The 27,061-nt window shown below is 55.4% G+C and overlaps 3 protein-coding genes across 6 annotated transcripts; all 3 read left to right on the forward strand.

The window, feature by feature from the left end:
- LOC130158915 (dentin matrix acidic phosphoprotein 1-like) lies at nt 1–4,275 on the forward strand. Of its 2 annotated transcripts, XM_056360038.1 has the most exons (5): nt 1–418; nt 1,240–1,314; nt 1,416–1,463; nt 1,948–2,202; nt 2,362–4,275. In XM_056360038.1, exons 2-5 carry the CDS (start codon nt 1,261–1,263, stop codon nt 3,631–3,633), a joined length of 1,629 nt encoding a protein of 542 aa, XP_056216013.1. In that variant the 5' UTR covers nt 1–418; nt 1,240–1,260; the 3' UTR covers nt 3,634–4,275. The 2 variants fall into 2 exon arrangements, with proteins under 2 accessions (XP_056216013.1, XP_056216004.1); XM_056360029.1 differs by having other exon boundaries at nt 309–1,314.
- An 8,376-nt stretch (nt 4,276–12,651) lies between these two features.
- Nucleotides 12,652–17,626, forward strand: IBSP (integrin binding sialoprotein). Of its 3 annotated transcripts, XM_056353102.1 has the most exons (7): nt 12,652–12,721; nt 13,814–13,878; nt 13,959–14,009; nt 14,120–14,191; nt 14,381–14,437; nt 16,461–16,562; nt 16,881–17,626. In XM_056353102.1, the coding sequence occupies exons 2-7, from the start codon at nt 13,825–13,827 to the stop codon at nt 17,448–17,450; spliced, it is 906 nt and encodes a 301-aa protein (XP_056209077.1). In that variant the 5' UTR covers nt 12,652–12,721; nt 13,814–13,824; the 3' UTR covers nt 17,451–17,626. The 3 variants fall into 3 exon arrangements, with proteins under 3 accessions (XP_056209077.1, XP_056209091.1, XP_056209088.1); XM_056353116.1 differs by lacking the exon at nt 16,461–16,562; XM_056353113.1 differs by lacking the exon at nt 13,959–14,009.
- Nucleotides 17,627–19,724: 2,098 nt separating this feature from the next.
- On the forward strand, nt 19,725–25,584 carry MEPE (matrix extracellular phosphoglycoprotein). Its single transcript, XM_056345064.1, has 5 exons — nt 19,725–19,823; nt 20,496–20,626; nt 22,231–22,284; nt 23,022–23,114; nt 23,225–25,584. The coding sequence occupies exons 2-5, from the start codon at nt 20,573–20,575 to the stop codon at nt 25,184–25,186; spliced, it is 2,163 nt and encodes a 720-aa protein (XP_056201039.1). The 5' UTR covers nt 19,725–19,823; nt 20,496–20,572; the 3' UTR covers nt 25,187–25,584.
- Nucleotides 25,585–27,061: the final 1,477 nt, after the last annotated feature.

Here is a 27,061-nt window from a genome sequence, read left to right on the forward strand (position 1 = left end):
TGCTGTGCTTGGACCGGGTCCGGTGCTCAGCGTGGGCAACGCCGTAGTTGTTTGTGTGTGTCACGGCGGGAAGTGTGTGAACGGAATAAATTTAGCAGTCAAAACACGGGGCCAGTGCAGTTGGTCATTAACTGCCAGCCCGTCTCGTCATCCTGCAACCACAAGGAGCTTTTTTAGGGCCGGCGTCCCAGCGGAGGCCAGAGGAAGCGTGGGAGGCCAGTTCCCGGTGACACCTCCACGCGTGGCAGCGCTGCCCGCCGGTGCCATTGGCTGCCCCCTGCCCGGGGCCGGCACCGGCCAGGGGTTAAATGCCCGCGTGGCCCTGCTGGGGCACACAGCCCAGGGCATCCCAGCACAGGCAGGCAGCTTGTCCCACCCTGAGCACTGGAGGAGACGCTGGCTGGCATCACGCCTCAAGGTAAAAGCTTTGGTTTCTTTGGGTTGCTTTGGAGTGAAAATAGCAACATTTGGGGACAGGGGTTGTAGATTTCCTTGCGAGTTTTGGTAGAAAGCTTTCTTTGGTAGAAAGAAAGGGGTTGCTTCGTAAGGGAAGAAATCGGGAGCAGGGCTCTTTGCTCCAGCACGTCTTGGGTGCAGGGTGATGTGCAGTGCAGTTAATGTGCCCCATGGGAACGTGGTGCTGGGCTGCTTAACGAGAAAACGTTAGCGAAGCTGGAGGGAAGCCCCTTGCCCCTGCTGCTTTACCTGCAGTGCCGCTGGGACATCAGAAGGACCCAGCAGCCACACGGATGCAGCTCTCCGTGGGGTTATCTTACCGGGGTGCTCCACTGTGCCTTGGTGGGAGGTGTTACAGGGCTGTGGGGACCATGCCAGGTAGGAGGTCAGGGGCACAGCTCTGTAGCCCGTGGTCTCACAGCTCATCTGTGGCGCTGGCTCTCATCACAGCTACCAAACTCAGCTGGGTGACGGGTGATCTTACTGTGGGAGCAGGCAATTTGGAGGAGCTTTTCCACTTTTTAGCGATGCTTAGACAAAAAATCTGCAAGAACATGGCCAGATATTTGAAATCTCAAACTAAAGGAATGTTCCTGCACAGGAGATACCAGGAGGTGGCATGAGCATAAATCCTTGGCTTGTTTGATGACATACTAGGCTGAACACCACGTGCTGGGACAACAAGGCTGTATCAGTTGGAAAGGCTTTGTGGGGCCAGGTTACAGCCAAGGGCATGTACAAATGCTTTGCTCTAGTGTGCAAATACTTTGCTCCCTGTTGCAGTCACAAGGGACCACAAGCAACATGAGGACTGCATTCCTGGTGCTGCTTCTCTGGGCCGTAGCCTGCACTCACCCTGTAAGTATCTACTAAACAGGTTACTCAAACCCTACACCCTGGTGGTTTTGCCCAGCCAAGACACACTGATCACTGACCAGCTGTTTCCTGGATGTGTTTAGGTGCCTGACCATGAGCCTGCCCACCCCCACCTCAGCACTCAGCAGGAGGTAAGCCAGGGGGTGCCCCTATCTGCAGGTGGTAGCCACTCGTGGAGCAAGCCTGGGGATGGGGAGCCAGCCCGGGCAGGCATCCTCGGGCCGTGTACCCGGGGGAAGAGCTGCTGCTTGTGCAAGTCTTTGAGCTTTGCCTGTCTGCTCAGTCTTTTCACGCTGGATTGGTTTCACCTCATTTCGCCTTGCCTCCCTGTCCATGTTCCCAATTCATCTGATGCATTCTGCTGCGTTGGTCCTGAAAAAGAAGCTTCTGTGCTCTGAACCATCGTGGTTTGGGCTTTTCTGGGTTGCCCTTTTGTTGGTGGCTACTTTTTTTTGCATCAGCAGAAACAACTGAAGGGCTGAGGTGCTAGTGATGAAAAAGGCTTGAGCTCTTACATGGCTGAGGAGCCATATATCATCCCACAGCAGTTGCAATAGCAGTAAATGTGCAGTGCTGTTTAATAAACCAAAGCACCATGCCATATTTTCTTTCTAGGACACGACAAGTGAAGATTACATCAACAAGCTGGGCAACCTCCTGGGTGATGGAGATGGCAGACATCCTCCTGCCAGTGTGGTGAGGGGGGACAATGCCCTTGCCGGGGACCTGACAGTTGGCAACACCGTGGGTGAGGAGCTGGGTGAGCATGGTGGCCGAGATGTGGGAGGCAGAGTTGGGGAGGCTCCGCACCTGAACCAAGTGGACCATGAGGACATGAGTGCCCGGGATGGGAACGGCCTTGGTTTCCTGGTGAGTGATTGGGGAGGGGTGTTTTGCTCTTCTAGGAAAGCGCACTTAGCCCCAAAGCTGGTGTCAGTCAGGGTGGTGCATGGCCTGTGTGGTGAGCCGTGCCAATAGCGTCTGTGACCTGCAAGCCTTTGCATTCATCTCCATTTGTCACCCCCACAGGAGGAGGATGCACACGATGCTGATGGTGGTGACAACAGAGAGCACCATGGCACTGGAGTCAATGGGCTTCCCTCCCGCGCCAGTGGGCTCCTGGATGAGGAGGACGACAGTGGGGACGACACCTTCGATGAGAATGGGGAAGAGGAGGGGGGCGAAGGTCCTACTTACACAGCTGGTGCTGACAGGGCAGGTGAACATGGCCATGACGCTGGCCGTGGGGATGCCAGGGCTGGCGGAGGGCATGGTGACAGCAGCAGCAGTAGCAGCAGCGAGAGCGCTGGGGCTGATCACCGGCGGTACAGGAGCTACCTCAGCAGCCGGTATGAGCAGACCTACAGGCGGGGAGGGGGCAGCAGCAGCAGCCAGGAGGAGGAGAGCTATGACTTCGAGGGCGAAGCCGTGCAGGGTGATGACCCCTCTGTCTTCGACGGCCCAGGCAGCAGCTACAAGGGGCGCCGTGCTGGCCCCCGTGCCCCGGGGAGCAGCCAGGAGAGCAGCTGGGGGGCTGGCTCCCATCGCTGGGAGGAGGGCGACAGCAGGTCCCCAGAGGTAGAGGATGCTGACTCAGAAGAAGACAGCCCATCCACGGAGGACAACAGTCAGTTGGAAGAGCCCATCGCCAGCCAGTCAGAGGAAAACAGCACCAGCCGCTCTGGGGAGGATGAAGATGGGGAAGACAGCCCCTCCAGGGAGAGTGAGGGTAGCGAGTCCAGGGAGGACACTGCTGAGCAGTCAGACGAAGAGCCAGGGGAGTCCCCGGAGGACATCTCCCAGGAGGCGGTGAGTACATCGAGCGAGCGCAGCAGCAGCCAGTCCCAGGAAGGGCAGGAGGAGCGGGAGTCTGCCGAGGACACGAGTGTGCCGTCTGTGCCTGACAGTGAGTCCGGAGAAGATGAGGATGACCAGAGCCAGTCCACAGAGGACACTGTGGAGGAGTCAAAGGAGGATGAGAATGACTCTGACCCTGATGGGGATATGCCAAGCACATCAACTGAGAGCCAGAGTGCATCCCCGGAGGATGATGGCAGCCAAGAGGACAACACAGGCGAGGACAGTAGGTCCACAGAAAGCAACAACAGCGAGTCCCCGGAGGATGATGATGATGATGAGGAGAGCCACTCCCAGGAGGACGCCACCCAGGAGTCCAACAGCCATGGGGATGACAGCTCGCCACAGAGCCTGGAGAGCAGGAGCCGTAAACGGTGGCCGGGTGCCTACCGCAACAAGCCTGCTGTTGACTACGATGACAATGACTGCCAGGATGGGTACTGACACGTGCCCCGCAGCCTCGTCGGTGCTGGCGGGAACAGGGGGAGGAGGGGTTTAATTTATTTGATATACAGCCTGGTTGACTTCTTCCTGTGAAGATGCTGTGGATAAAACAGAGGCGGGTTCTCCAGGGCTTGACCTGGGCTCACTACACAGGGCACGAAGTGGGAGGTTATGCCAGCCACAGGGAAAACACCAAACCACAGCGAGAAAAGCCCTTTCTTATACCAAACCGGAGAGCAGCTGAGAGCTGTGAGTGCCAGCAGGGTGCTGCTGCTTGCCAAAAGGGCACAGCGGTGGCTCGGCACTCCAGGAGCTGCGCCTGGGCATGCTGGGCAGAAAGGTCCCTGCATTCACCTTTTGTATTTACCTACCACTGCCCTAAAAGCATCTGCCCAGACTCCAGCGGGAGCTTTCCGTTAGCTCCGTGTCCTGCACATAAGGAAGAAAAGCTGCAGCTGGTGTGCACACACAGCGTGTGGGCTCAGCGGTGCGTGAAGTACCACTTTTGGGGGGGATAGATGTAATATTTTGTAAGAAATGTACAGTAAACATTGTATTGTATTCTTTTTGCACTTGTATTTCAAAGCTGAAATGTACCCTTGTTGATTCCTTTAATGACCATTAAAACCATCACATTCCACAGCGGTGTGGTTTCAGCTGTTGCTGTTTTCTCTCCTGAGGGAGCTGGGTGTTTGGGGTCAGACCAGCGCGAGCGGGTAGCAGAGGGCTGCCTGCTTGCACAAGGAGCTGCAGCGTGCTGGAGTGAGGTGGAAAGCAGAGGCTGAGGGGTGCTCCCATTTACAGGCACCCCGAGGGCCACACCTGGCCCTGGCTGACCCAGGGGGGTGGTGGAAAAGCTGGCAAATGACCCTGATGACCTGGGCTTAGGGCTTTGCTGTGTTAAGGACGTCACCTGCTGCGAGATGGGCAAGGGTTGTTCTGCTCTTCCTGAAGTGCTGGGAAGAAGATGCACCAGGGGATGGGGGCTCTCCTGGACCAGTGGCTCTGGGTGTCTCTGGTGGCCCCTGGCACCAGGTTGCCGGCAGCAGAATTGCAGGTGAGCCAAGGAAAAGGGGTTATGATGGGCTGGTACATCGTTGGTAAAGCCTCTTTTACTCAGTGTGCCTTGTAGTATTTTTCTCCTACCAGCAAGCAAGTAAACAATACAATAATTGTTTTAAATCCCATCCAGGCCCTTGTTCACACGTGTATGATAGGCTGTACAGCACGTGCATCAATGCTGCTGGAGGAAACCATGGGTTGTTGTGTAGCTGCACAGTTTTGCAGCGTGGAGTTGTGGCTGGGCAGGGGACAGTCTCCAAGGGTCAGTGTGAGCGGGTACGTGACTTTCACTACCTGCCTGGGGCCAGTGGTGTTATTGCTGGGCATTGCAATACTGAATTCAAGAACCAGTAAAAAAATGAAATATTATTTTTATTACTTGTAGCAAAGCTGCACTTAATTTTTGGACTCTTTGCACCACTACAAAAGCTGGGAGCTGAACAAGTCCTGCTTTATAGTGGAATTTATGTTTTGATTTCCACCCTGTGGAACCTTTTCCTACTTTTTGAGATTAGCTCTGAAACGCAGCTTCCCGATGCTGCTGCCCTGGGAACAATTCTGTGTTCTGACCCTGCCTCCTCTGCCCCACTGGTCCCCACTTCACAGCAGATGCCTTGGCTGTGATTTGCCCCTCATTTTTTTGGGACCTTTTGCATTAGCTGCCTGAGGACGTGGGGATGCTGTGACAGTGATAATGCCTGTCAGGGTCGAGGGTACCAAAATGCTGGCGCGCAGCCCCATCGCTGGGGTGAAAGACAGCAAGAACAGGTTTGGCTGCAGCCCAGAGGTGCAAAAAGGGCTGGGTGACAGCTGTCACTTTGGTTTAAAATTGTAGCGATGCTGTGTTTGCTGGCTCCTCTGCGTGGCGGTGCAGGGTAGGGCGCTGCTGTGAGCTCTCCCGTGTCCAGCAAGCGGTGCCACCGCTCAGGCAGCAGGGACGTTTTGGGTGCTGGCTCTGCCACAGGACTGGGTCACATCCCCAGGGCCATCAGAGGTGGTGTTTGCATGGGGACAGCTGGTGAGGATGGGGACTGGAAGCTTTTCTTCAGGTCCCTGCAGGAAAGCAAAGGGTGCCCCGCAGCTCTGCAGTGAGCCCAGCCCATGAGCGGGATGGCTGAGACGTTGCAAGGATGGGATGAAACGGGCTCGGGCTCGGTGAAACTGCTTCTTGCAGGTCGTGCGTGACCCTTTCTCCTTCCTTGTCCTTGTGCGAGAGGCAGCACAGCACAGCTGGGGAGGGAGCCACTCGCCTTCATCCTCCTGCAAAGGGGGTGGCGATGCTCGTCCTCCTCTTGTTCCATGCACAGAGAAGAAAACTGTTTGATTTGGCTTTAGTTTGAGCGGGAGGGGTCTGTGCCTTGCAAACAGGGCATGCAGCCCCCCGCTGCACCCCGTGCCGGAAGGGTAGCTGGATGCACTCCGCTGCATGCAGGTCCCCTTTGCATGTCATCCTAGAGACACACTGCGGTTGTACGCATGTCCCCAACAACAACGCCCAAAATTTGCCTCTTGCTGGCTGGCTGCTCCCCAAAGGCCGGGGAGCCGGTGCCAGAGCTGGCTGCTGCCCACTGGGCCGGCCAGGATGGCTTCCCACGGGACCATCCCTCCCAGGCATCACCAGGGAGGGGTGGAGGGGGGACAAAGACTCAGCCCTTCACTGGGGAACCTCCCTGCCTGGCCGCAGGGAGGGAACCGCTCACGTTGGCCTGATGCAGGGATATGCCCAGCACCTGACAGCACGTCTGCAAGGACAGGCAGGTTTTTGGGGACATGCATGGCACAGGGCTGTCCCTGTCAAATGTCGTTCATCCATGTGTGAACGGGGCCGCCCTGCTTCTCATCTGGAGGGGCTCGGTGGTGGGCAGTGCTCCACAGGGTCAGATATTGGATGGCCAGAGATAGCGTGGCCAAATGATGCTCGCTTTGAAGGATTTTAAGGCATTTTTAGCAGCAACCCATGTGTTTGGTTTTTGTGGCATGTGCCTGTGCATGGTGAGCATCCAAGGGGGGTGCTCCCAGTCTCTGCTGTTGGGCAGGCAGGAAAAGCAGCTGGGAAGATCAACCACAGGCTCTGCTGTTGCTGGAGCTGTTCCTGCATCCAGTTTTGGGCTGATTGCATGACAAAGTTATAAGGGTCAGCTTGCCCCGTGGATTAGGCAAGGATAAAAAATGACCACATCAATGTATGCATTTTTCTTACCCACCCACATGGCATTTTTTGCGCATTGGGGGTGGCCCCTAGAGCTGAACGCAGTGATATACCTAGGAATCAGCGCTGGGGTTTAGAGCAGATAGTTTTGGTTGCATTTGGGTTTGTGAAAACACAAGTTTGCATCATCTTAAAAGAAAGATTTCATGTTTATTTTTTTGTCCTTTCTAAGAAGAGAAACACCTATTTTTAATAAGTAGCTGGTATGGCCGAGGTGGTGGGAGCCAGAAGTGCTGAGCCTGACTGTGGCAGCTGGACTTGGGGTGGCTGCATTTATTCAACCCCCTTGTTTTCCTGGCTTTGGTGGGAGAAAGAGAGAGACCCTTGTGACCCGCAGAGCACCTCTCCATCCAGCAGCAGTTTTTTTGGCAGCACAGCCAAGTGTCCTGGGCTTCCCATGGCAGGCTGAGCACCATGGCTGGCCGCAGGGCTTCTCCTTGGCCCCTTTTTGCCTTTAGTAAAATGGGAATATCTGTGGAAGAAACAATTCAATGGGATTGTCTCTTCTGTGCCCCTTGTGATGGATTTCTATGACGGGAACTGCTCCTTGCCAAGTGCATGGTGAGGCTGGGAGAGTTTGATTGCATTTCTGTGCGCTTTTCAATGGGGAGGAAAAAACCCTCTGATGGAATCGCTGCTGCCGTCAGCCTGAACAAAAGAAATGTCTCCGCCGTGGGAAAGCGGCCTCTGACCTCAGTGAAATCCTGAAATATTAGGAACCTTACAAATGCTCTGAGGACATTTTTCTTCCAGCTCCCTTTACTGCCCTGCACCTCAATAGCAAATAACGCCCCCCACCCTCCCCGGGGGTCCTGGGGGTTCTGTGGTTCCCCTGGCACTGCCACAAGGACTCAGGCACCACAGGATGGCCTGTTAAGTGCAAGCCTGAGCATCTACCTGTACTGCACCCCTTGAACTCACTGTGAAAACATTAAAGCTGCAATGTGAGCAAGTGGTTTGCAGTTCAGGTTTTTCTGTTTTCACACTCTGAATTAGAGAGCTGCAAAAAGCTGGTGTTTCGATCAGTTGTCTGAAAGTAGGAGCTGAACCCGCAACTGGGGAACGGAGGCAGTACCTGCCCTCTTTTGTCCCACAGACGTGATACTGTTTCACCTGCAGAGCAAAAATTAGGTTCATTATAGCATGAAAACTTTCAAAGCTTTCTTAATTTTGACATTTTGAAAATAAAACGAGTGCCTGAGTGTTAAGGTTCTTATCGCAACTGCCACATACTTGCCTGTGTATATATGGGCACATATGTAAGCGTTGTGCAACCCCTGTATGTGCACAATAGCAAACAGCCAGCGCAAGCGCAGCGGACCCGCACTGACACACAGCGTGCTCTGCCTCTGCGGGAAAGGGCAACTTTTAAAGCCCAAACACAGGATTTTGCAGGTTTGAGCAGGGCATGCAGTGGTGGGGAGGCAGGCAGTCACTGCTGGTGTGGCATGGGCAGCAGCACGCCTTCATGCCTTCTAGATGTTTGACTGCCCAGGAGCACTGATTTGGCTTTGGCAGAGAGCTCAGTTCCCGAGCTGGGTGTGCAGGTTGCCAGTGGGTACCTCTGCAATGAGCCTGGGTGCTCTGCCTGCTCTCCTCCTGAAAATGGACCCTTTTTGGGGGGTTTCTGTGTTTCTTTTCCTCCTGTTTTTGTCATGTGGCTGTGTTTGAGGGCACTCACACATGGGTAGAGGCAGCCAGACTGGTGGTGGGATCAGTCCTGGTAACTCATTCTTAGCTGGTGCACTGTTTCTTCCTCCTGAAAAAAAAAAACCAACCCAAAAAAGGCAAAAAAATAGAGGAAATCTGATGTACAAATAGTGCTCAAACACGAGAGGACCTGGGTGGTGGTGAGTGCTGGGATTTGTGATAACGCTGTGGCCTTGCTTCTGTGGTTTGCTGGGCTTCTGTTCCCCAGAGTTCAGGTGCCTCAAAGCGCTTGCATTAGACAGTGACTCATGGCCCATGTTTTGCCCGGTGTGGAAACAGAATTAATTTCCTTTATCTTCTTTCCTGCCTCAGAACAAAAGGAAAATCATAGGAAATGTTTAGTTGCAAAAGGTTAATCTGTAAAGGTTGTGTACTGATAACTGAGGCTCATACACGGTGCTTTTGGGTCTTCTGCCCTCCCACTTTTATTCTAAAACCAGCTGCTTGCGAAAAAATAATAAGCCACTTGCCCAGACGACGTTAATTTGCATCTGGGTTTGTGCCATGGAAGGTAAGGGGGATGAGAGAGGATCCCTTATTTTTATGCTGTTCCTGGTGCACCCTCCCCTTGCTCATCACTTTGCTCCCCAGTTTGTGGCCATGGCACACACTCCTGTCCCTAACAGCACACGGGGAGAGGTGGGAGCCAGGACAAGCTCTGCCTCTTGGTGCCCCCCTCCCCATTTCAGAGGTGCCCTAGCCACTGTGATGTGTGGTAGGGGTACCCCTTTCCCTAGCTGCAGCAGCACCTTGGCCTCTCCCCACCATGCTCAAAGTGTCCCTCTGGTTTTGTTTTCTTTACTTATTTTTGGCCCTGAGGTTTCCTTCCAGAATAGCTCTAGGGTGTGGAAATAGGACAGTGCAGCCCCGACCACAGCCTTGGCCCCATGGTGGACCAGGGCAGGACAGGAGCAGGCTGCTCTGCTCATTTACCACCCTGCAAAAATAATAATTACATTTGGACATAGGAGTTATGTCAGCCTGCACCAGACGGGGATGCTCTGACCATGAGGTCTCCATGGTCTTGGGCAGTTACATCAAACCCACGTGCGGTGCCCTTGCTGGGCCATGCTGGGTGCAAGCCCACCTGGTTGCAGTGCAAGTCTGGTGCCGGCAGCTGGTGCAAACCCACCAGTGTTGGGTCACAGGACCGATGGTGGGGCACGGGCGCGGCACCAGCTGCTTGGGGGTTTGTCATGGTCTGCTGTGTGAGGGCAGCAGTGTGCCCACGCAGGGCCTGGGGAGTGGGCTGCCTGCCTAACCCCCGGCTCGCTCGCTAGAGCATGTAAAGAGCAACACGGCAGCATATTCGTACATGTTAAAAAACTGATGGGAGTGCAGAAGGGAAACCATCGCGTTTGCACCCATGGGCTGCGTGCTGTACGCCTGCCTCGTTGTCTGAGCATGCTCCTGAAAAGTGAGGTTTTGCTGCGGTCACCTATTGGCACATCCCTCAGGGGCAGGTGAGCTGTTCCGTGTTTTGTTTCCAGCTATTTATCTACGAAGGTGAGATTATTTTCATTAAGCTCTTAGATCCTGTGGTCACTTTTAATAACAGATATCAAATGACCTCTCCGGCCCTGCTGCTTTGGAGAGCTGGAGTTCTTGCAAAAGCATTAAGAGACCAATGCTCCAACCCTGAGATGTGATGCTTTTTAAAACGTCTATTTTATTATTAATATTATAATTTTAAATGGAAGCATTTTGGATGCGTTGGGCCAACTTCCCTGCTGGCCTCCCTGCGTGGCGCTGTGAGGTTGGTGCTGACAGTGGCCTGCCAAGGCAGCACCCACTCTCTGGCCCAGGAGCTAAACATAGGTGCTGGCTGTGCAAGGCGCTTCGGCACACGTTAATTATCCTGGTGCTTTTTAGGGATCTTCCGTGAATTATGCACTTTTATAGTCAGTTTTCTTTTCTTTTTTTTTTTTTTTTTAAGCAGCCTGGAGCAGCAGGCTTTTAATTACATTAAAAATCACCTCCACCAGCACTCTGTTCCCCAGCCCTGATGAAATTTAAGCTCAAAGCTGGGCACGTGCTCGCTGCTTTCCTGCGCAGGGCAGCTCTGGGGCAGCGAGAAGCAGCTCTGTGCTGTGCCCTTCACATCACCCCCCCCAGCAGGGCAGCCCCTCCAGCCACCCCAGCTCCGTGGGGCCGCTGGGTCCCTCACAGCACTGGTGTCACAGTGCTGCTGTGCTGGCATCTGAAAACCGCTTGGCTGCTTTTTTAAATATTTTTTTTTGCTTTTGCTTTTGCTTTTGCTTTTTTTGTTTTGGTTTGGTTTGGTTTTTTTCCCCCTTTGTGTGTGTGTGTGGGTTTTCCTGGCCCAAGGCGCCAGCTGAAAACCACGGCCAGCTTCAGGCCTCCCTTGTAATTAGGGCTCCTTGCCGTGACACACCGCGCTTTGAAGCCCATGGGGCAGGCGCAGCTGTGCCATGCACCCCAGCATTTTGCACGGCAGGCCTGTGGTGGGACTTGCTGCCGGGGCTGCCAGACCCCTGGAAGGCAGCAAGGGACCTTTCCCTCCCCAAAAGCATGTCATGTACATGGTGTTTCATCAGCAGTTAGCAGCTCCCCATGATGTACCTGTTGATGTGGTGATGAGCAAGAAGACAAAATAACAGGGAAAAAAAAAAAAAAAGAAACAAAAAAGCTTTGTCTTTCTGGTCCTAACCTGAGAATTTGGTTAACTGGAAAACCTTTGCTTCCCAATCAAATTCAGACTCAAATTGGGCCCTTATGGATATGGGTAAGGCTTTTGGCAACCACAGCCTTGGGTTTTGAGCAGAAACATACGTGTTCAGGTCTTCCACTGCAAAGTGGGGTTTTCTGCTCTAAATAACCATAGTTTTATCACTGGCTAACCTGAGCATCGTTGACCTGCTTGAAGGCATGTGTTTTCCCAGCCCCGCCATTCCCTCTCTGCTGGCTGTAGGGCTGAATGCACCAGGTGGGATTTGCAGTTCTCGGTGCCCTGTGAAAAGCAAAGCTGCGTTGGTGAAGGAACAGTTCCCCTGAGCTGCTGCAGCCCAGGCGTGTGCAGGAGTGCCGAGGGGCTGTCACTGATGAGTGCAAGAAATATCAGGGAAAGAGGGAGCAGAGGCACACTGGGCAGCTGGAATCACGGCAGGAAATGATAAATATAGGGAGAGGAGAAAGGATGTCCCTGCAGAGGCGGTGCAGGGGAGCAGCCGCAGCACCTGCGTGCCCCCATCCCCTGCTGTCAGGTGCAGGGAAGGAGGGGTGGGCTCTGACCACTAGCCGTATCCTACCACCAAGGTCTCCGCTGAGCTTTGGGTAGCCATGGGAATGGTGTTTGGGCATTTTTTTTTTCCCCCCAGGCAGTTATTCTGCTTTGCTGGGGACATGTGCGGAGCCATCAGATTTCAGCTGGGGAATATCTGGGTTTGGAGACCAGGGTCCAGGCTGGTCCCTGTGTGGGTCTGCGTGGTTCTGGGGGCACGAGGAACAATGCAGACATGCATTTTGTAGCATCACTGTGGCAGAAATGGCTCTCTTAGAGGGCTAATGGGGACTGATGACACCTGTACCTGAGTCCCCTTTGCTTTCCCTGCCCTTCCCAAGGCCAGTTTCACCTCTGCAGGCAGCCTGGAGAGAGACTTGTTTGGATTTAGTCTTTTTTTTTTTGCCTAACGGCTATGCACAAATGACTGTGGAACCAGGCCTTTGAGGTTGGTCTTTTTTGTCTTCTTGAAAAAACAGCGACAGAATTTCCCAAAAAGGGAGGTAGACACCCCTCGAGAACAGATTTCCCAATATTTATTTTAATTTAAATCCAGAGTGTTATTATACCCTTTGGCCTCCTGGCCATTCCGCTGAGGCCAGACCCTCAATTAAGCGGCACGGTGCAAACCTCCCTGGGTTTGGCAGTGGTGTGGGGCACTATGTTTGTGCACCAAATCTGCCGGTGTTGAAGTTTGGGGGTTTTCTGGCGCATGCTGGCGGGCTGGCGTCACTCTGAGCAGGGCGGTGACTGCCTGGGGCGGGGGGGGGGGAGGCGCAAAAATAGACCTTATATCCCGGCAGGGCAGCAGCAGGAGGAAATCTGTGCCTGCTGACTCTGTGGGTAGCCGTTGGTGCCGTGGTGGGGTAAGCTTACTGCTGCTTTTCCCAGCTGGGTTGTGCATTGCCATCCGCTTTTTGCAGGGAGGTGGAGGGGCTCAGCTTGCTGGTGGGGCTGGAGGATGCTTGCAGCCCTTTTCTGGATCTGTGGCTTCATGAAGCACTTGAGGGGATGAGCATCCAGAGCCTCGCAGCATGGCCAGGGAAGTTAGCTTGTGGTCAGCTTGTTTTCTAGGCTGAGCTAAACAAAGGTGAGGAAACATCAAGTACAGATAAATATAATAACGACTCCCCCCAAACCTCAGCACAGCTGATGGTGGGTTTAGCTGGGGGACGGGTAGGAAAAAGGAAAGTTAGTGGGCCTGACTGAGCCTAGGGGGATGTCAGGAGCATCCCTCCCTGCAGGGAGGCTGAGGTGCTGCGGGAAGGGTCGGGCGTGCTCCTTGCTGAGGCCAGGACGGAGAAGGGCAGGCCAGGTTTTGATGCTCAGGGGCTGCAGCTTGGACCTGCCCAGAGCCAAACCTTCTCCCTGGATATGCCTAAGGGGGACCCTTGCGTTGGTGCCTTGCCACGGCTATTTTTGTCGCTTACAGACTGTAGAAGCCGATTATATTCATCTATTTGCTGATTTATTTATCCTGAATGAGGTTAAACCCTCTGTGGTGTAGTTCCCAGGGGCGTTGCTCCCTGGGCAGAGTCCGAGCAGGTTGCAGGGCTGTGGGAGGGCGGCTGCAGTGGGCAGTGCTCCCACCGGCTGCTCCTGTCGCATCGCCGGCAGGGGTTGGGTTTTGCTACTCACTTGCAGGCAATGGGGAAGCGGGAGTGAGTAGCCCCACTCAGGGAAAGCAACGAGTCTGCTACTGGATGAAACTCACTCTGCTGGTATTTTGTGGCTCCTTGCAAAACCAAAATGTATTCATGGAAATTGAGGCAGATCTTTCAAAGAAAAAAGAAAGACTTGGGTCTCTGGAGGGGTTGGGTGACCCCAGCGAGAGGTGGCTGGAGGTTGGCCTTTCTGGTTGCCGGATACCCATGTGGACAGATACATCTGTATGGTTTGGGTAATGACGGTGCTTTCTTGCTGCAAAGCAAACCCTTGCCATGTTTCGCTGTTCCTAGAGAAAGCAGCCATGAGGACTGCCCTGGTCTTCGCCTGCCTGGTGGGGATGGCGTGCGCCTTCTCGGTGAGTGCCGGGCAGCGGGGGGACTCCCCGGCTGTGCCGGGGCTGGTGTGGGGTGCATGCCAACCCAGCCTTTCCCCCAGGTCAAGAGCTGGCTGCGGCGAGCCAAATCAGACGACTCGGAAGAAAATGCGGTAGGGTCTCCCCCCACCCTGTGTACCCAGCCCCACGCAATGCTGGCCTTGAGGACAAGGACGTTTTGGTACCCAGCCCCCAGACTGAGGTTTCCCCCTTCTCCCTGTAGGTATTCAAGAACAGGCAGCGGTATTACCTGTACAGATACGCCTATGTGCATCCCCCGCAGCGATGGTACCAGGTGGGTGCTTCAGAGGCGTTGCTGATGCTTCACTGCCCACCAGATGCAGAGATACTGGCCCAAATGAGATGGGAGCATGGTCTGCTCCCCATCTGCCACTGGCCTGCAGGGCTGGGCTCAGACCGTCACGCTCGTGACACCGATGGAGACCTGCCAGCCCGCCTATGGCTTGGTTTTCCCTCTCCTTAGGGCAGTGACTCATCGGAGGAAGAAGGGGACGGCTCTGAGGACGAGGAGGAAGGGGGGGTGAGTACGGCAAACCAACAGCCTGCAAAACAAATACAAGAATTTAGGAACTTTCTTTGGTTTTGTAGTCTCTGCTCATTAGCATTTGTGGCTGCTGACCGCCCACAGCCTTGCACCCTGGATGCAACTGGATTTTCTACTCTGGGCTTTATTTATTATTTTTGGTGTTGTATACTTTTTCCTTTTTCTTCTTTTTTAAAGAAGATGGGTGGAGGATGCACCAAACAACCCTGAGGCAAACTTTCCAGGTTTCCATTTTCAGTGGCTCAGAAAGGAGCAGAACGGGCCAAAGGGCAGAAACAGGGAGGCTCACACGCCAGGCAAACGGCACTGTTAGGGGCTCCTCTTACCTCCCCCTTTCAGGATGCATTGCCCCCATAGTGCTGATAAAATTGCTGTGGAAAACAGGGTTATGTTCTGCACGTGTGTGTGCAGAGGGACACAAACTGATGCTGTATTGGGAAATGCATGTTTGTACCAGCCAAGCCGTTAACGCTTCTCCGGTCTTCTGGGGCAATGCGAGCTTGGGCACCACTGTGTTTGTGAGAGTCATCCAGCTCCAAATTTAAATTCCAGGGATCACAAAGGTCTCTTGTGCCTCACCAGGCTGCGAATGCTCAAAAATAATCCAGTAGTCTCAAGGCACACAGGTGCTTTCAGACAGGGATACAGCATGCTTGGAAACCTATGTGTCAGGTCTAATCACGTCTCTCTTTTTTTTCTTTCTTTCATTTTTTTTTTTTAATTAACTGAATGCTAATTTCAGGGATCTTTTTTAACAGGGGTATAAGCCTGGGCATCTGGTCTTAAAATCCCCTTTGGAGTCCCACCTGGGGCTGGGGTGCAGCACGGGGTGGCCCCTGTCCCCCAGACCTGGCATCTCCCTGCAATTTGCCCCTTTCTGCCTGTTGCTCTCCCCTACCACTACAATCACTAGGGATAACTGAGTAGTGGGATGAGACAGCCAAAGGGGGAATTTCGTTCCTGAGGAAGAAATTAAGTGATATGCAGGAATGCAGCTGCTGTTTGGGGGTGCCCCTTTTGTTTCAAGGGCACCAGAGCAGTGGTGGTTCCCAGGCAGGGATGCTGCGTGCCTTCATGGGCAGGGGGTGGTCAGCAAGATAAATCATGATTAAAGGCCCCAAGGTCAGTTGTAGATACGTAAAGAGCACCATGGTACTGGCTGCTAGATGGGGGGCACTGCTCCCATCGGCACAGCCAGCTGCACCGTGTAATTTGATGATTTCTGCAGCGGAGAGGAAAAACAGCCTGGGTTTTCTCTGGCATCAGTTGCACCTATATTTTAAGTGTCTGAAGTTGGCCCAAAATGCCAGAGTGACCATCCTTGGTCTTGGTGCATGAGCTGCAGGGATTGCCCAGGGCAGGGACAGTAGCAGCCCTCTGTCTCCCTGCCCCAGCTAGGTTCATCTGCTGGTGGCAAGGTGCTTCTCCCAGGCTAGGGACACAGTGAGCTGCCCCACCAGTTCTTCAGTGGTTGCTCCAGGCTCTGCTGGCATTTGGGCTATTCATTGCCTTTTTATAACTGCGTGGGCTGCCACGCACCCTGCTGAGAGACCCGCTGTGCTGCATGGTCTCTGGGGCCAGGCAGTGTTGATGGCTCATTGCTGGTGGGCTTTGGGCTCAGGACTGGCTTTGAGCTGTCACGCTCTCACCAGCTGTCTACACCTGCTGCATAGTGTGTTCGCATGCAGTGCGCCGGTGGCTTGCTTTGTTTCTTGGAAACTGGGAGAGGAAACTTCAAACGCAAATCTTTAGATGCTTTGTAAAGCAAAATGTGTAGCCAGAATGGGAACACCCGACTCCAGCCACCACCACTTAATTGCATGGCTCAGGCTGCCCTGCTGCAGCTTCTCAATTTCAGCCTGGGGCGAGACCCGTGGGAAAGCAGGAGATTAGGAGCAGCGCTCAAATGCCGTCTGGGGATGTTGCATGCCCCTTTCGTTGCTGGGAGGGTTGCCCTCCACTTCTGCTGCTGACCACCTGCCCTGTCCTGCCCCTGCAGGAGGCATCGCATGCTGGCACCGAGGCAGCTGGCCACCCCACTGGAGCAGCCCCTCGGGGCAGCCAGGGTGGGCTGGGAGGAGACATCACATCCCCCCAGCAGGTGTGGTTTGGGGGGTTGGAGGGGAGCAGCCATGGAGGAGGGAGGGCATGTATGCTCACTGCATGGTTGCTTGCACCCATGGCATGCTCTGCGTCCCATTTCTGTTTGAAGTTCTGCTGTGCAAGGTGCCCCCAGCTGGGCAAAGCTCTGGTCATTAGCCCAGTGGGAGGGTCTGAAGGGGCACCCCAAAAAGGCATCCTTGCCATGCAAGGTGCTGGGGGGATGCTCGGCTGTGCACACACCTTCCCCATGCCACATCACTGAAAAGCTGCCACCCCCTAACACCGAGCTAATGCTGTGTTATTTTCCCCCTGCCAGGGCAAGGGCTGCCAAGGGCCTCTGAAGGGGGGCAGGGACAGTGCTGCCGGTAAGGGGGGTGACTCTGAAAATGAAGACAGTGACGAGAATGAGGAGGAGGAGGAGGAAGAAGAAGAAGCTGAGTACGAGAATGGTGTTAATGGCACAAGCACTAACACCACGGAGGGGGCAGATGGATCTCCTGGCAATGGCACTGCAGTGGTTGAGGAGGGCACTGGTGTGGCTGAGGAGGAGGAGGAGGAAGAAGAAGAAGAGGAGGAAGAGGAGGAAGAAGAGGAAGAAACCGAAGCCACCACCATTGCCAGCACCACTGATGAAGAGAGGCTGTCCCAGGCAACGACCACGGGAGATGGGGGACCCACAGATGCCACCACAGCTGGGGAGCAGTGGGAGTATGATGTGACAGCCGGGGGCCATGGCCGGGGGGACGAAGGCACCACTGACAGCATCTATGGAGAGCAGGATGAGTACACCCGTGGGGACAGCTACCGGGCCTACGAGGACGAGTACGGCTACTACAAGGGGCATGGCTATGATGTGTACGGGCAGGATTACTACTACAGCCAGTGAGCGGCCAGCGGGACAGCCCCTGTGGTGCCCCCCATCTGCCCCATCCCACTCAGGAACATGCATCCAAAGGCTCCCTGCAGCCCCTGCATACCAGAGGAGACACCAGATGGCTTGCAGGGCGCACCAGCTCTGTCCCAGGCTTCTTTTTTGTATCTCACAAAGTGAAATGAAATAAAGCAACCGAACTGAGCTCGCTGGTGATGAAAGGTTTGCTACTGAATGTGCTGGGATCAGCAGGGCAGCATGGTGCTTGGTGGGCTGAGGGGCTACAGGTGCTCGTGCTACTCAGGGTTACATTTCTTTATTCCAGCTCAGATGCACACAAAAGGAGGGAGGAACAGAAAAGCTAACTAGGAAAGCCCCTGTAGAGTCCCCTGAAAAATGGAAGGGCATTTTTAGGGTCACTGCTAATTTGACGTTAGAGTTGACGTGAATTTGCAATATGTGGGTGACAATAACTTTACCACATCTTCCACTCCTCAGTAGCATGTTTCCCGTGGCCTGACCACGCACCAGAAAACAGTAATAATTATAGAGGCATTGATTTTTCTTTCCATGCATCGCTAGCTGCAGATGTACACCCTTGTAATGACAGCTTTTCTTCTGCATCCCTGCACCAGGAATATGGGTCCCACTGAGGCTGGGCACCTCAGACATTTTTCAGACACCAATGCTGCAGCCCCAAATGGTCCACATCTCTCCCAGCCACATGGCCTTATTTCCAGGGCAAGGTAGGGCTGTCACAGTGACAGCAGCATGCCAACTCACCTTCTGCACCAGAGATGGGAATGCCTGGCTTGCAGTCCTCAGGATCCATGCCCAGAGTCACGTCCCCACGGGAGCATGGCCCTGGGCAATTGGGGGTCAGCACCAGGGATGGGGAAGGACCAAATCCTGCTGAGTTCTGGGAAGGTGCCCCCATTTATGCAAAGTGATGTTCCTCACGCATGGGTTACAGTAGGTACTGTGCTGTCCTCACATTCCTGGAAAGGAAACCCGTGTTCAGCTCCTGATATAGGTCCAACTGCAAAATAAATTTCTATTCTCGCAGCAGGAAGCTTCCGGCCGCTGTACAAAACCACCTCTGTGTGCCAAAGTCGAGCTGCAGCTGATGGGGTGGTAGGGGGTGCTGCCTGCAGGGTGGGCACCCCAGGGCCAAATCCCTGTGGTGGCGCTGGCACGTGCTCGTGACCAGCAGGGAGGACACAAGAGCCCCATCATCTGTATCCCCAGGGGGTGCCCAAAGACGTCAGGGAACCAGTACAGACAAAGGGCCCTGGCACTGCCAGGGGCTGGGTCTTGCTCCCACAGGGTGTGCAGCCCAGTCCCACGTGCGTCAGCCCCCCTAGGCACCCGGCCAGGGCTCTGCCTCCCTGAACCAGGGTGCACCAGCTGGCTGCTCTGAGACCCACAGGCAGCATCTGGCTCTGGCACCCTGGGAAGGGGGAAAGGGCAAGTTTCCTCCTGGCTCCGAGATTTGTTCCCACCTGAGACTGGCTCCTGATGGTTTAAGCATTTCTGGTGTTCAGGCATGGTCGTGCCTGCTCCCAGGGTTTGGGTCGGGACGGGGTGGTGGGTGGAATGGGAGCATTTGTCACTATCACCACAGTGAGTGGCTGAGCCAGGCTGGCCGCAGGAGGGGGACCCCCCAGCCCCGGCCATGTGGTGCATAGGTGACCAGCAATACCACCAAAGCTAGAAGAGGGCAGGAGGAGAGTATGTACGTCATGCACATCCTCGTAGCACCTTCCCACAGCAAAAGTGGGCTCGAAGGGACCTGTGCAAGCAGTGCATGAAAAAACTCTGGTTTTTTTCTCTCTTTTTTTACTACACTTGTATTTTGCACTTGTTCGGTGAGGGCTGAGGTTGAAACCCACAAAGCAAGTGCCAGAAGTTACGGTGTGGCAGCAGCTCTCAGCTTGGCCAGTGCTGCCCTATGGTGCTGGTGGTGGCCATGACCAGGCTGGGCTCAGTGTATTGCCCTTCCCTCTCTGCAGCCCTGCCGACTTTCCCATGTTGGTCACGGTGAGCACGCGTGACCCCCTGCACCCCCTCTTATCAATAACTGGGCTGGATGTGTGCCACCTTAAGATCTGCGCTAATCATCGAGCAATTTCGCCTTCAGAACAGATATTTATAAACCATGCTTTCTGTTTATCCAGCCAGGTGGAACATTTGATAGCTGACTTCCACCACAAACACATTTTTAGCTGGAAATTACTCCCCCTGGTTATCTGCGGGTGCTGCCAGCCCTGACAAATGTCCCTGGGCAGGAGCTGATTGGCTCCACGCGCCTGGGGCCAACTTTAAATTTCAGCAAAGTGGGCACAGCCTCCACGGTCTGCTGCTGGGACCTGCTTCCGACAGCGACAGGTAACCCTCTTACCTAGTTTGCCTGTCCTATCTCTTCCCAGCCCTCTGGCTCTGCTCTCCCTGAGCAGGGCATCTCCTGCTTTCACACTGGGCAAGCTGCGGTGGGGACGGGGTGACGGCCTGAGCCTTGGCTGCGCACGTCTCTGCGTCGGGCTCTCTGGAGCCTGTGTTGCTTTGTACTGCTGCTCCTCGTGCATGAATTTCCCTCCAATGTTTTCTGTACCAACGCTTGCATGGCTGAATATAGTCTCCAGGCTGGACCTGCGAGCCCAAGCCAGAGTGGATGGGTGAGATGAGAACTGTTAGCCAACAGAGCTATTGTCTCCTGCCATTTAGCAGTGCTATTGAAAACAGCATGTGCGTTCCTCAGTTCGGGCTTACAACTGCATGGCTTAGCCTGCAGCGGTTTTGGTGGTCATTTACTGCAAATAAGCTGCTTTGACAGAGTTAAGAAGCTTTAATACCTGGTGTTGGAATGCTGCTGGCTGGGTATGTGTCCTTACCTTGCTGCCATATGCTCACGGTGAGAGCATCGCCTTTGCTGCAAGGAGTGCAGAAAGGCAGAGTGATGCCAAGGGCCACCTCAAAGGCTGGGGAAAGCCAGGGTTGCTGGATAGCCCCACTGCCATGGGGGCTTTGGGACAGCAGGAGCTTTTGTGTTGCTGCTGACAGGGACTGTTAGGGACCGCAAGTCCCAGGAAGACGAACTCCAGTGGCACTTCACTTTCTGCTAGCAGGAACTGTCCAAGATGCAAACAGCCCTCATGTGCCTGTGTCTGCTCAGCTTGGCCTTCTCGACACCTGTGAGTATGGCTCTCCCCAGCTTCCCAGCGTGCCACCAGAAGCGCAGGGTATACACCCAGTGCACACTGGCACGCTTTCAGCAGCAGGAAAACACGAGTTGTACTTGCATGTAGCATCTCTGGAGCTTGGGGTGGGGAGGGCTGTTGAGGTGCAGAGGTGAACCCAGCAGGAAAAATATACATCACCACTGAGGTGCCTGAGCAAGTCCCTTTAATTTAGCAGTTTGGGCACTGTGCTAGGGCCGGTCTGGCTTGCTGTAACTCTTTGCCTTGATTTCTGTGGATCTGGGATCTGCCCAGAGCCTTTGGCCTGGGAATAACCTGAGTGGAGCCTCAGGAAGGGAGGCATGGGGACGATGCTCACCTGACCCATGAGGGTAACAGGGGTCGGAGGGGCACCTGCAATTATATTCCAGCTCTCCTAATGCAGAATTTGGACAGATATAACTGAAACAAAGAGTAAACTAAGATAAATGTAATAGCAGCCACTTTTGTCCTGCATAACTGTTGTCCAACATAATAAATACATAGCTAGGGTGAAAATCTGCTCCTAGTGAAGGCTTGCTTTTCTGGCAGAGTAAAGAGGAGGGAAATCATATCTTCCCTGATGTGGGAAGCCCTGACACAGGGCCCAGCTGTGTGTCCTTTAGCCCTCAAGTCAAGCTTGTACAACTGGGTCTGTCGCAGGGCAGCACGGTGGGGAGAGGCAATAAATCAGCACAGATTTCCTTTTCAGATAGGGGCACAGAAGACAGCCAGTTAATACCCTGCTGCAAAACCGGGGATGTAATCTGGCCTTTGACGTTTTTCATAAACAATGGAATAACCTGGGAATATTCAATACTCTGGGGCACATTTCTGCCTCTTTCAGCTGGGCTTGGGGCACTTCAGTGGCTGATTTTGCTGAGATCGGAGCAGGGTTCCCTCCATGGGGCTGTCTCCCACTCTGGCACATAAGGAATACTCTGAACTGGCCTGGTAGGGCTCACAGGATGCTCTCACCTCCAGGTCCCACATCTCTGAGGGATGCACTGGCCAATACATCCCCAAAACTGCCAGGATAATCAGGGGAAGCTGGATGCTTGCAAGCATGTACAGAAATGCCTGTGAGGGCACAGGCATTACTGCTCAGTTGCCCAGTAAACACTGGGAATCCCCAGCAGGTAACCAGCTCCAGGCTCCCATCTCAGTCAGATCCCAGCCATGAGTTGGAGCATTGCAGTGTGAGCAGTGGCGCTCTGTATTAAAACTGCTCTGCAATAAAAGTACTCTGCAGCAGAATCCCGTAAAAGTATTTGCAAACAAACAATATCCTAGTGGAAGCAGCATGCAATGCAAGCATGCTGTAGTGGAATTTGCAATACTTTTCAGACCCTTTAAATGGGCTTTTGACTTTTCCTAATGGCTGACGTTAAGCCGGCACTCTGGGTAGTGCTGGGATTTTTTTGGCTTATCAACAGTTTTTCCACCCTTCCCTGGACGCTGTGGTGTGCCCACCATGGGGCACATGGCTGGCGGTAGGCATTGGCATTGGCATTGGCAGCCACCTGCATGCCAGGGCAGCGCTGGGCTGCTCAGCTCTCATTTTGTTTTGTTGTCCGCAGGTGCCGCCGCCACTGCCTGGAAGAACTGCTGGGAACTGTGTGGGACAGCACCGGGTATGTCCCCCCCCTGCCCTATCCAGACCCCACAGGGTGCCCTGCGCCAGGGCCACAGGGAGAAAAAGCCACTTGGGGAGGGCAGCCCCAGTGAGCCATGGAAAAAGAGATCAGCAGCCCCCTCACATCTGAGCAGCCCTTACAAAGAGCAGGGGAGGGGAAAGGTGGGACCTGCTCAGGGGAGAGAAAGGCTTCCCCCCACCAGCTGCTCCTCTGCCCCTGCCCAGCCCCGGAGCAAGAATTCTTTATGTACCCACAGGTGAGGTTATAAAAGTCCCAGGTCCAGCTTCTATGGAGTTTTTTTTCAAAGTGTATCAGTGTAAAATGCATCAGTAGCAACATTCAGATGAGTAGATGGAAGAAAATGCTTGATTTTGCTTACTGGAAGCCATCTGCTGTCCTTCCAGCACTTTGGTTATCATCAGTCCCATCACTTATGTCTGATGGGACCATCAACCAGGGTGTTTATTCAAGCCATAAGCTACCTTGCAAAAAAACCCAGCTGAAACCCCACAGCTCCTGAAAGCCAGCAAAGGTAGAAAATGAACCCAAGGGAAAACCAAACCCCGGAGCCCAGGAGACGAGCACACACGTCCTGCCCAGGTTCCTGCCCACACTGACAGCCACAAGGCAGTGAGTGCTGGTGGGACCCTGCTGCAGTGCCAGGCACAGCAAGGAAATCTGCCATCACATTTAAGAAGAAAATTGTGGGATTTGGTTACTTTCTTCCCCACCAGATACTGCTGAAAGGCTGCAATGCCAAGCATGGCTTCTATGTTTTCAAATATGTCTACTCATTTTCCACACGGAGGAACCAGACGCAGATAAAGGTGAGGAGAGGGCCTGGTGGCATTCCAGGACCCGGGCTTGGCTGCAGCACCCCACGCAGCTGGCAGAGGCTGGGGCTGGCCCTGACCTGTCCCCTATGTGTACTGCACAGAAGGAAGAGGCTGACGGCCAGGGCACCATCCCCAGCCACCAGCTGGGTGAGGACGATGCCAGGCAGGGGCCGACAGAACACAGGGTGACCCTGGAGCAAGGTGATGGCGGCAGCACTGACGCAATGGAGAACAGGACCAGCCTCAAGCCTGAAAACCGCAGTGCCCCAGGCACCGGCAGGGATGTTCCCAGTCCTCGCCCGGGCACCAGCACGCGAGCACGCAGTGGTGTTGGCATCGCAGGGGCCACCCCGGCCAGCTCGGAGGGCAGCGGCGACCTGGATTTGGTGGTTGAAGTGGACAATGGTGTTTCCGTTCTCCCCCAGGGCGAACGCCCCAGTGGGGCCGTGGCGGGGAACAGGTCTGGTGTCAGGGGTGAGGACAGGGATGATAGTGCCATTGGAGGGGTTCCAGTGGAGGGGGCCATGACAGCTGGGAGGGAGAGGGCCCCCACTACCAGAAGGGCTGGGGATGAGGGCAGTGGTGAGGCCACTATCCCTGGACAAGGGCAGGAGGGCATCATGCAGAGAACAGGGATGGGAGGTGCTCTCGCCTCCGTCACTGAGAAGATGGAGGATGTCCAGGTTGATGCCGAAGGTGTGGATGAATATGCTTACATCCCTGACTCGGGCAGTGTCACTGTCACCCGTGGTAAGGTAGGCAGTGCAGTGGGGGCCACCAGCTTCACCCAGATCTCTCCGGACAAGGATGATGAGGTCAATATCTTCATTGGGAGGGCCAACATCCACGTGGGCGAGCAAGAAACCACCCAGGCCGGTGCCACTGTTGGCAGTGACGATGACGGCATTCCCACTGCGGGAACCAGCAGCCCCCTGCCCAGGCTGGGCGTCACTGTGGCACACACTGGTGATGATGATGGCACCCCTGCTCGCAGGCAGCCTGAAGGACCAGCCACCACAGCCACCTCAGGCCATGGGGGCAGTGTCACCAGCAGCCCCAGGGGTGGCCGTCCCATGGGAGATGATGAGGATGGTGCCACTACCATTGCTGATGGAGAAGAACCGGTGGCTCCTGGCCCCTGGAGGGTCACTGGTAGTGTCATTACCATCCCCACGGGGGCTGGCATCCATAGGAATGGCGACGATGAGGTGAGAGGTGAGGGGCAGAGGTTTGAGGGGAGGCCAGGGCGCCTGTCTGTCACCACCCCCCGCCAGGGGGGTGAGGAGATGGCTGCCACTGTCTCAGCCAAGGGGGCCAGCATCCGCCTGGGCACCACCATTGCCTCCCCTGGGGTGAGTGAGGGGGACTGCACCACTGCCCTGGGGACAGCTGGTGGCCGCAAAGCAGGCAAGAGCACTGTGGCCGGGAGAGGGGGGAGTGGGGAAGCAGGGCCAGCCACCCTCCAGCCCCACAGGGAAGCACGGCCCAGGGTGGGGGTGAGGGTCCAGCCAGGGGGAGCAGGGCTGGACAAGATGCCCAGGACGGATGAAGTGCCATCCCCACATGGGAAAGCTGGCGGCCGGACACCAAGCAGGGCCCAGACAAGGGCTGGCACCCACGGCGGCAACGCGGGGGGCAGGCTGCAGGGCACCAAGGCAGGGAGCAGCCCCCCTCTGCAGGCAGGGCAAGCCAGGGGCAGCGTGGCAGTGGGTGAAGGCCGGCAGCGGGGGCAAGGCGGCGAGGCTGGGGTGGCGGTGTCCAAGGGTGGCCACCATGGCAGGAGGCTGGGAGCTGGGGGACCGGGTGCATTCGCGGCGCTGAGCCACAGCAGGCAGGTGGACCAGGTGAAGCGTGCAGACGTGCTCCACGTCCGCGAGCGGGCCTTCTACGCCCTCGACGGGGCGGGGGCCGGCCCCTACACCGGCCTCAGGAGCGCCGACAGCAGCCAGTCCTCCGAGGGGGAGCAGGGCAGCCACAGCGACAGCCGACAGACAGGACTGCAGCCCTCGGGGTGGGGAGCCCCGGGGCACCCCCACAGTCGGTGGAGCCGGGGGGCCCTCTGAGGGCCTGCCAGTATCCAACCCGGCGGGCTCCAGCGGTGAAGCTGGGGGTGCCCACATGTCATTGTCCCCCCCCAGCATCCCCGCTGCGGGCGCTGCTCTTGCCTGGGCGAGGGGCACGCCACACGTTGCTGAGGGTCGCGCGGTGCTTTGCAGCCCAGGAGCCAAAAGCCACTGGTTCATGCAATCCTGCTGTTAATTTGAGGGGGACTGCGTCCAGGGCTGCACCAGCGATGCAGGGGTTTGCTGTGCTAGGCAGCCGCGTAACAGCAATCGTACTACATGGCATAGGGTAGTGTTGTTCATGCACTGATGTGAAGCGAGTAAATAAACAGTGAGGAAAAGCCTCTGTCCTCACAGTTTCGCTTCCAGCCTAATGGAGAAATAAAGGCATTTCTGTACCTAAGGCTCTGCTGGCTTTTGTGTTTGCAGTGGGACTTCAGGCAGCTGCTTTGCCATGAGCAGCATGCTGTAGCAGGGCTGGTCCCTGAGCGTGGGGGCATTTCTGGCTCCAGTGCATCCCTGGCCCTGCCATCACTTCTGGGGCTGCAATTTGGCCAACCAGCCCTGCACACCCTTCCCTTGGGGTATCAAACCCCACTGACTCCTGCCCAGGGCCACCCTCCTCCCTGGGTGGTTTGTCCTTTTTGAGGACCCCCCCAGAGCATCATCCCCCTTGGCTCCTCCATCTCCTGCAGCGAGAAATCTGTATCGCACCCTCCAGCACACTGCTGGGGTGCTTGCCAGCCCCACCGGCCCTTCCAGCAGCATCGTGACACCCTGGCCGTGTCACCGCCATTCCCACCGCTGGCTCCTGCACGTGAGCAAGGCTGGGCTTCGTCACACTGGAGCCGTGCCGCCAGTGATGCTCAAAGTTAATAACTGTTTATGCAATTGCAGGTTGCTTTTTCTGTCCAAGAAGCTGCTAAAACAGGCGTGCTCAGCAGCAGGCTGGAGCAAACGGCACAGTGGGAGTGGTGCTGAGCCTCACGGGGAGTGGTGCTGCCCTCAGGACAAGTGGGAGAGGACCCCCCACCAGCGCTGCACCCATGTAAGGAGAGGGGGTAGGAGCAGCTACGTCAGCAATGTACCCGCAGAGCACCTGCTCCCCTGCCTCAGATGCAGGGAAGTAGTAGTTCCCATTTCGGGCCGTAAGCTTGCTTCTTAGGGATTGTGCGTGGGTGATTGATGTTGGGACCACCAGGACAAGCATAACACTGTGTATCCCACTGGTGCTATCCGTAGCACCAGCTGTCAGGGCTCTACCTTGCTAGAGCTCATGCTCTCCAGGGGAAAGGATCAAAACCTGCATGTGCCCACTATGCCCCGCAGCAGGGCGTCAGGCCCTGGTGCCTCCAGGGCAGCCGTGCCAGGCAGCCTGGTGCCAGGCAGGGACATGGAGGTTTAAGCAGCCTAGGGCAGGGGGTTGCCTGCAGCTTCCCAGGCGTGGGCCAGCATTCATAAGACCCCCAAAGGTGCAGGGACCTCCTGTGCTGGCCTACCCAGCTCAGAGCAGAAGGGGCCACAGGGCTGCTGGCAGCCGAAGCTGGGTGGTTCACCCCCAGAATGGCCACGGCACGTCACACTCCAAGTCTGGCGGACCACAGCGATGCTCAGGGAGCTCAGGCTTGGTATATGCCGTTGCCTGATAAATGAAAGGGACCGTTCTGGGATCTCACCGCTGGCAGGACTGGGACTGGTGGGTCTGCAGCCCCATAGGGACCCTGGTGTGGTGCCCAGCCACCTCCATCCCCAGTCCTGAGCACATCCTTGTCCACGTCATTAAGCGACATCTATAAGCAAGGCCTGGGCACCATCTAGTGGAATAAAAGGCCTTTTGCTGGAAACATTTTGTGCCTGTTGAATGATGCTCAACTC

The sequence above is a fragment of the Falco biarmicus genome, chromosome 1 (genome assembly GCF_023638135.1).
Source record: "Falco biarmicus isolate bFalBia1 chromosome 1, bFalBia1.pri, whole genome shotgun sequence".
NCBI lineage: Eukaryota > Metazoa > Chordata > Aves > Falconiformes > Falconidae > Falco > Falco biarmicus.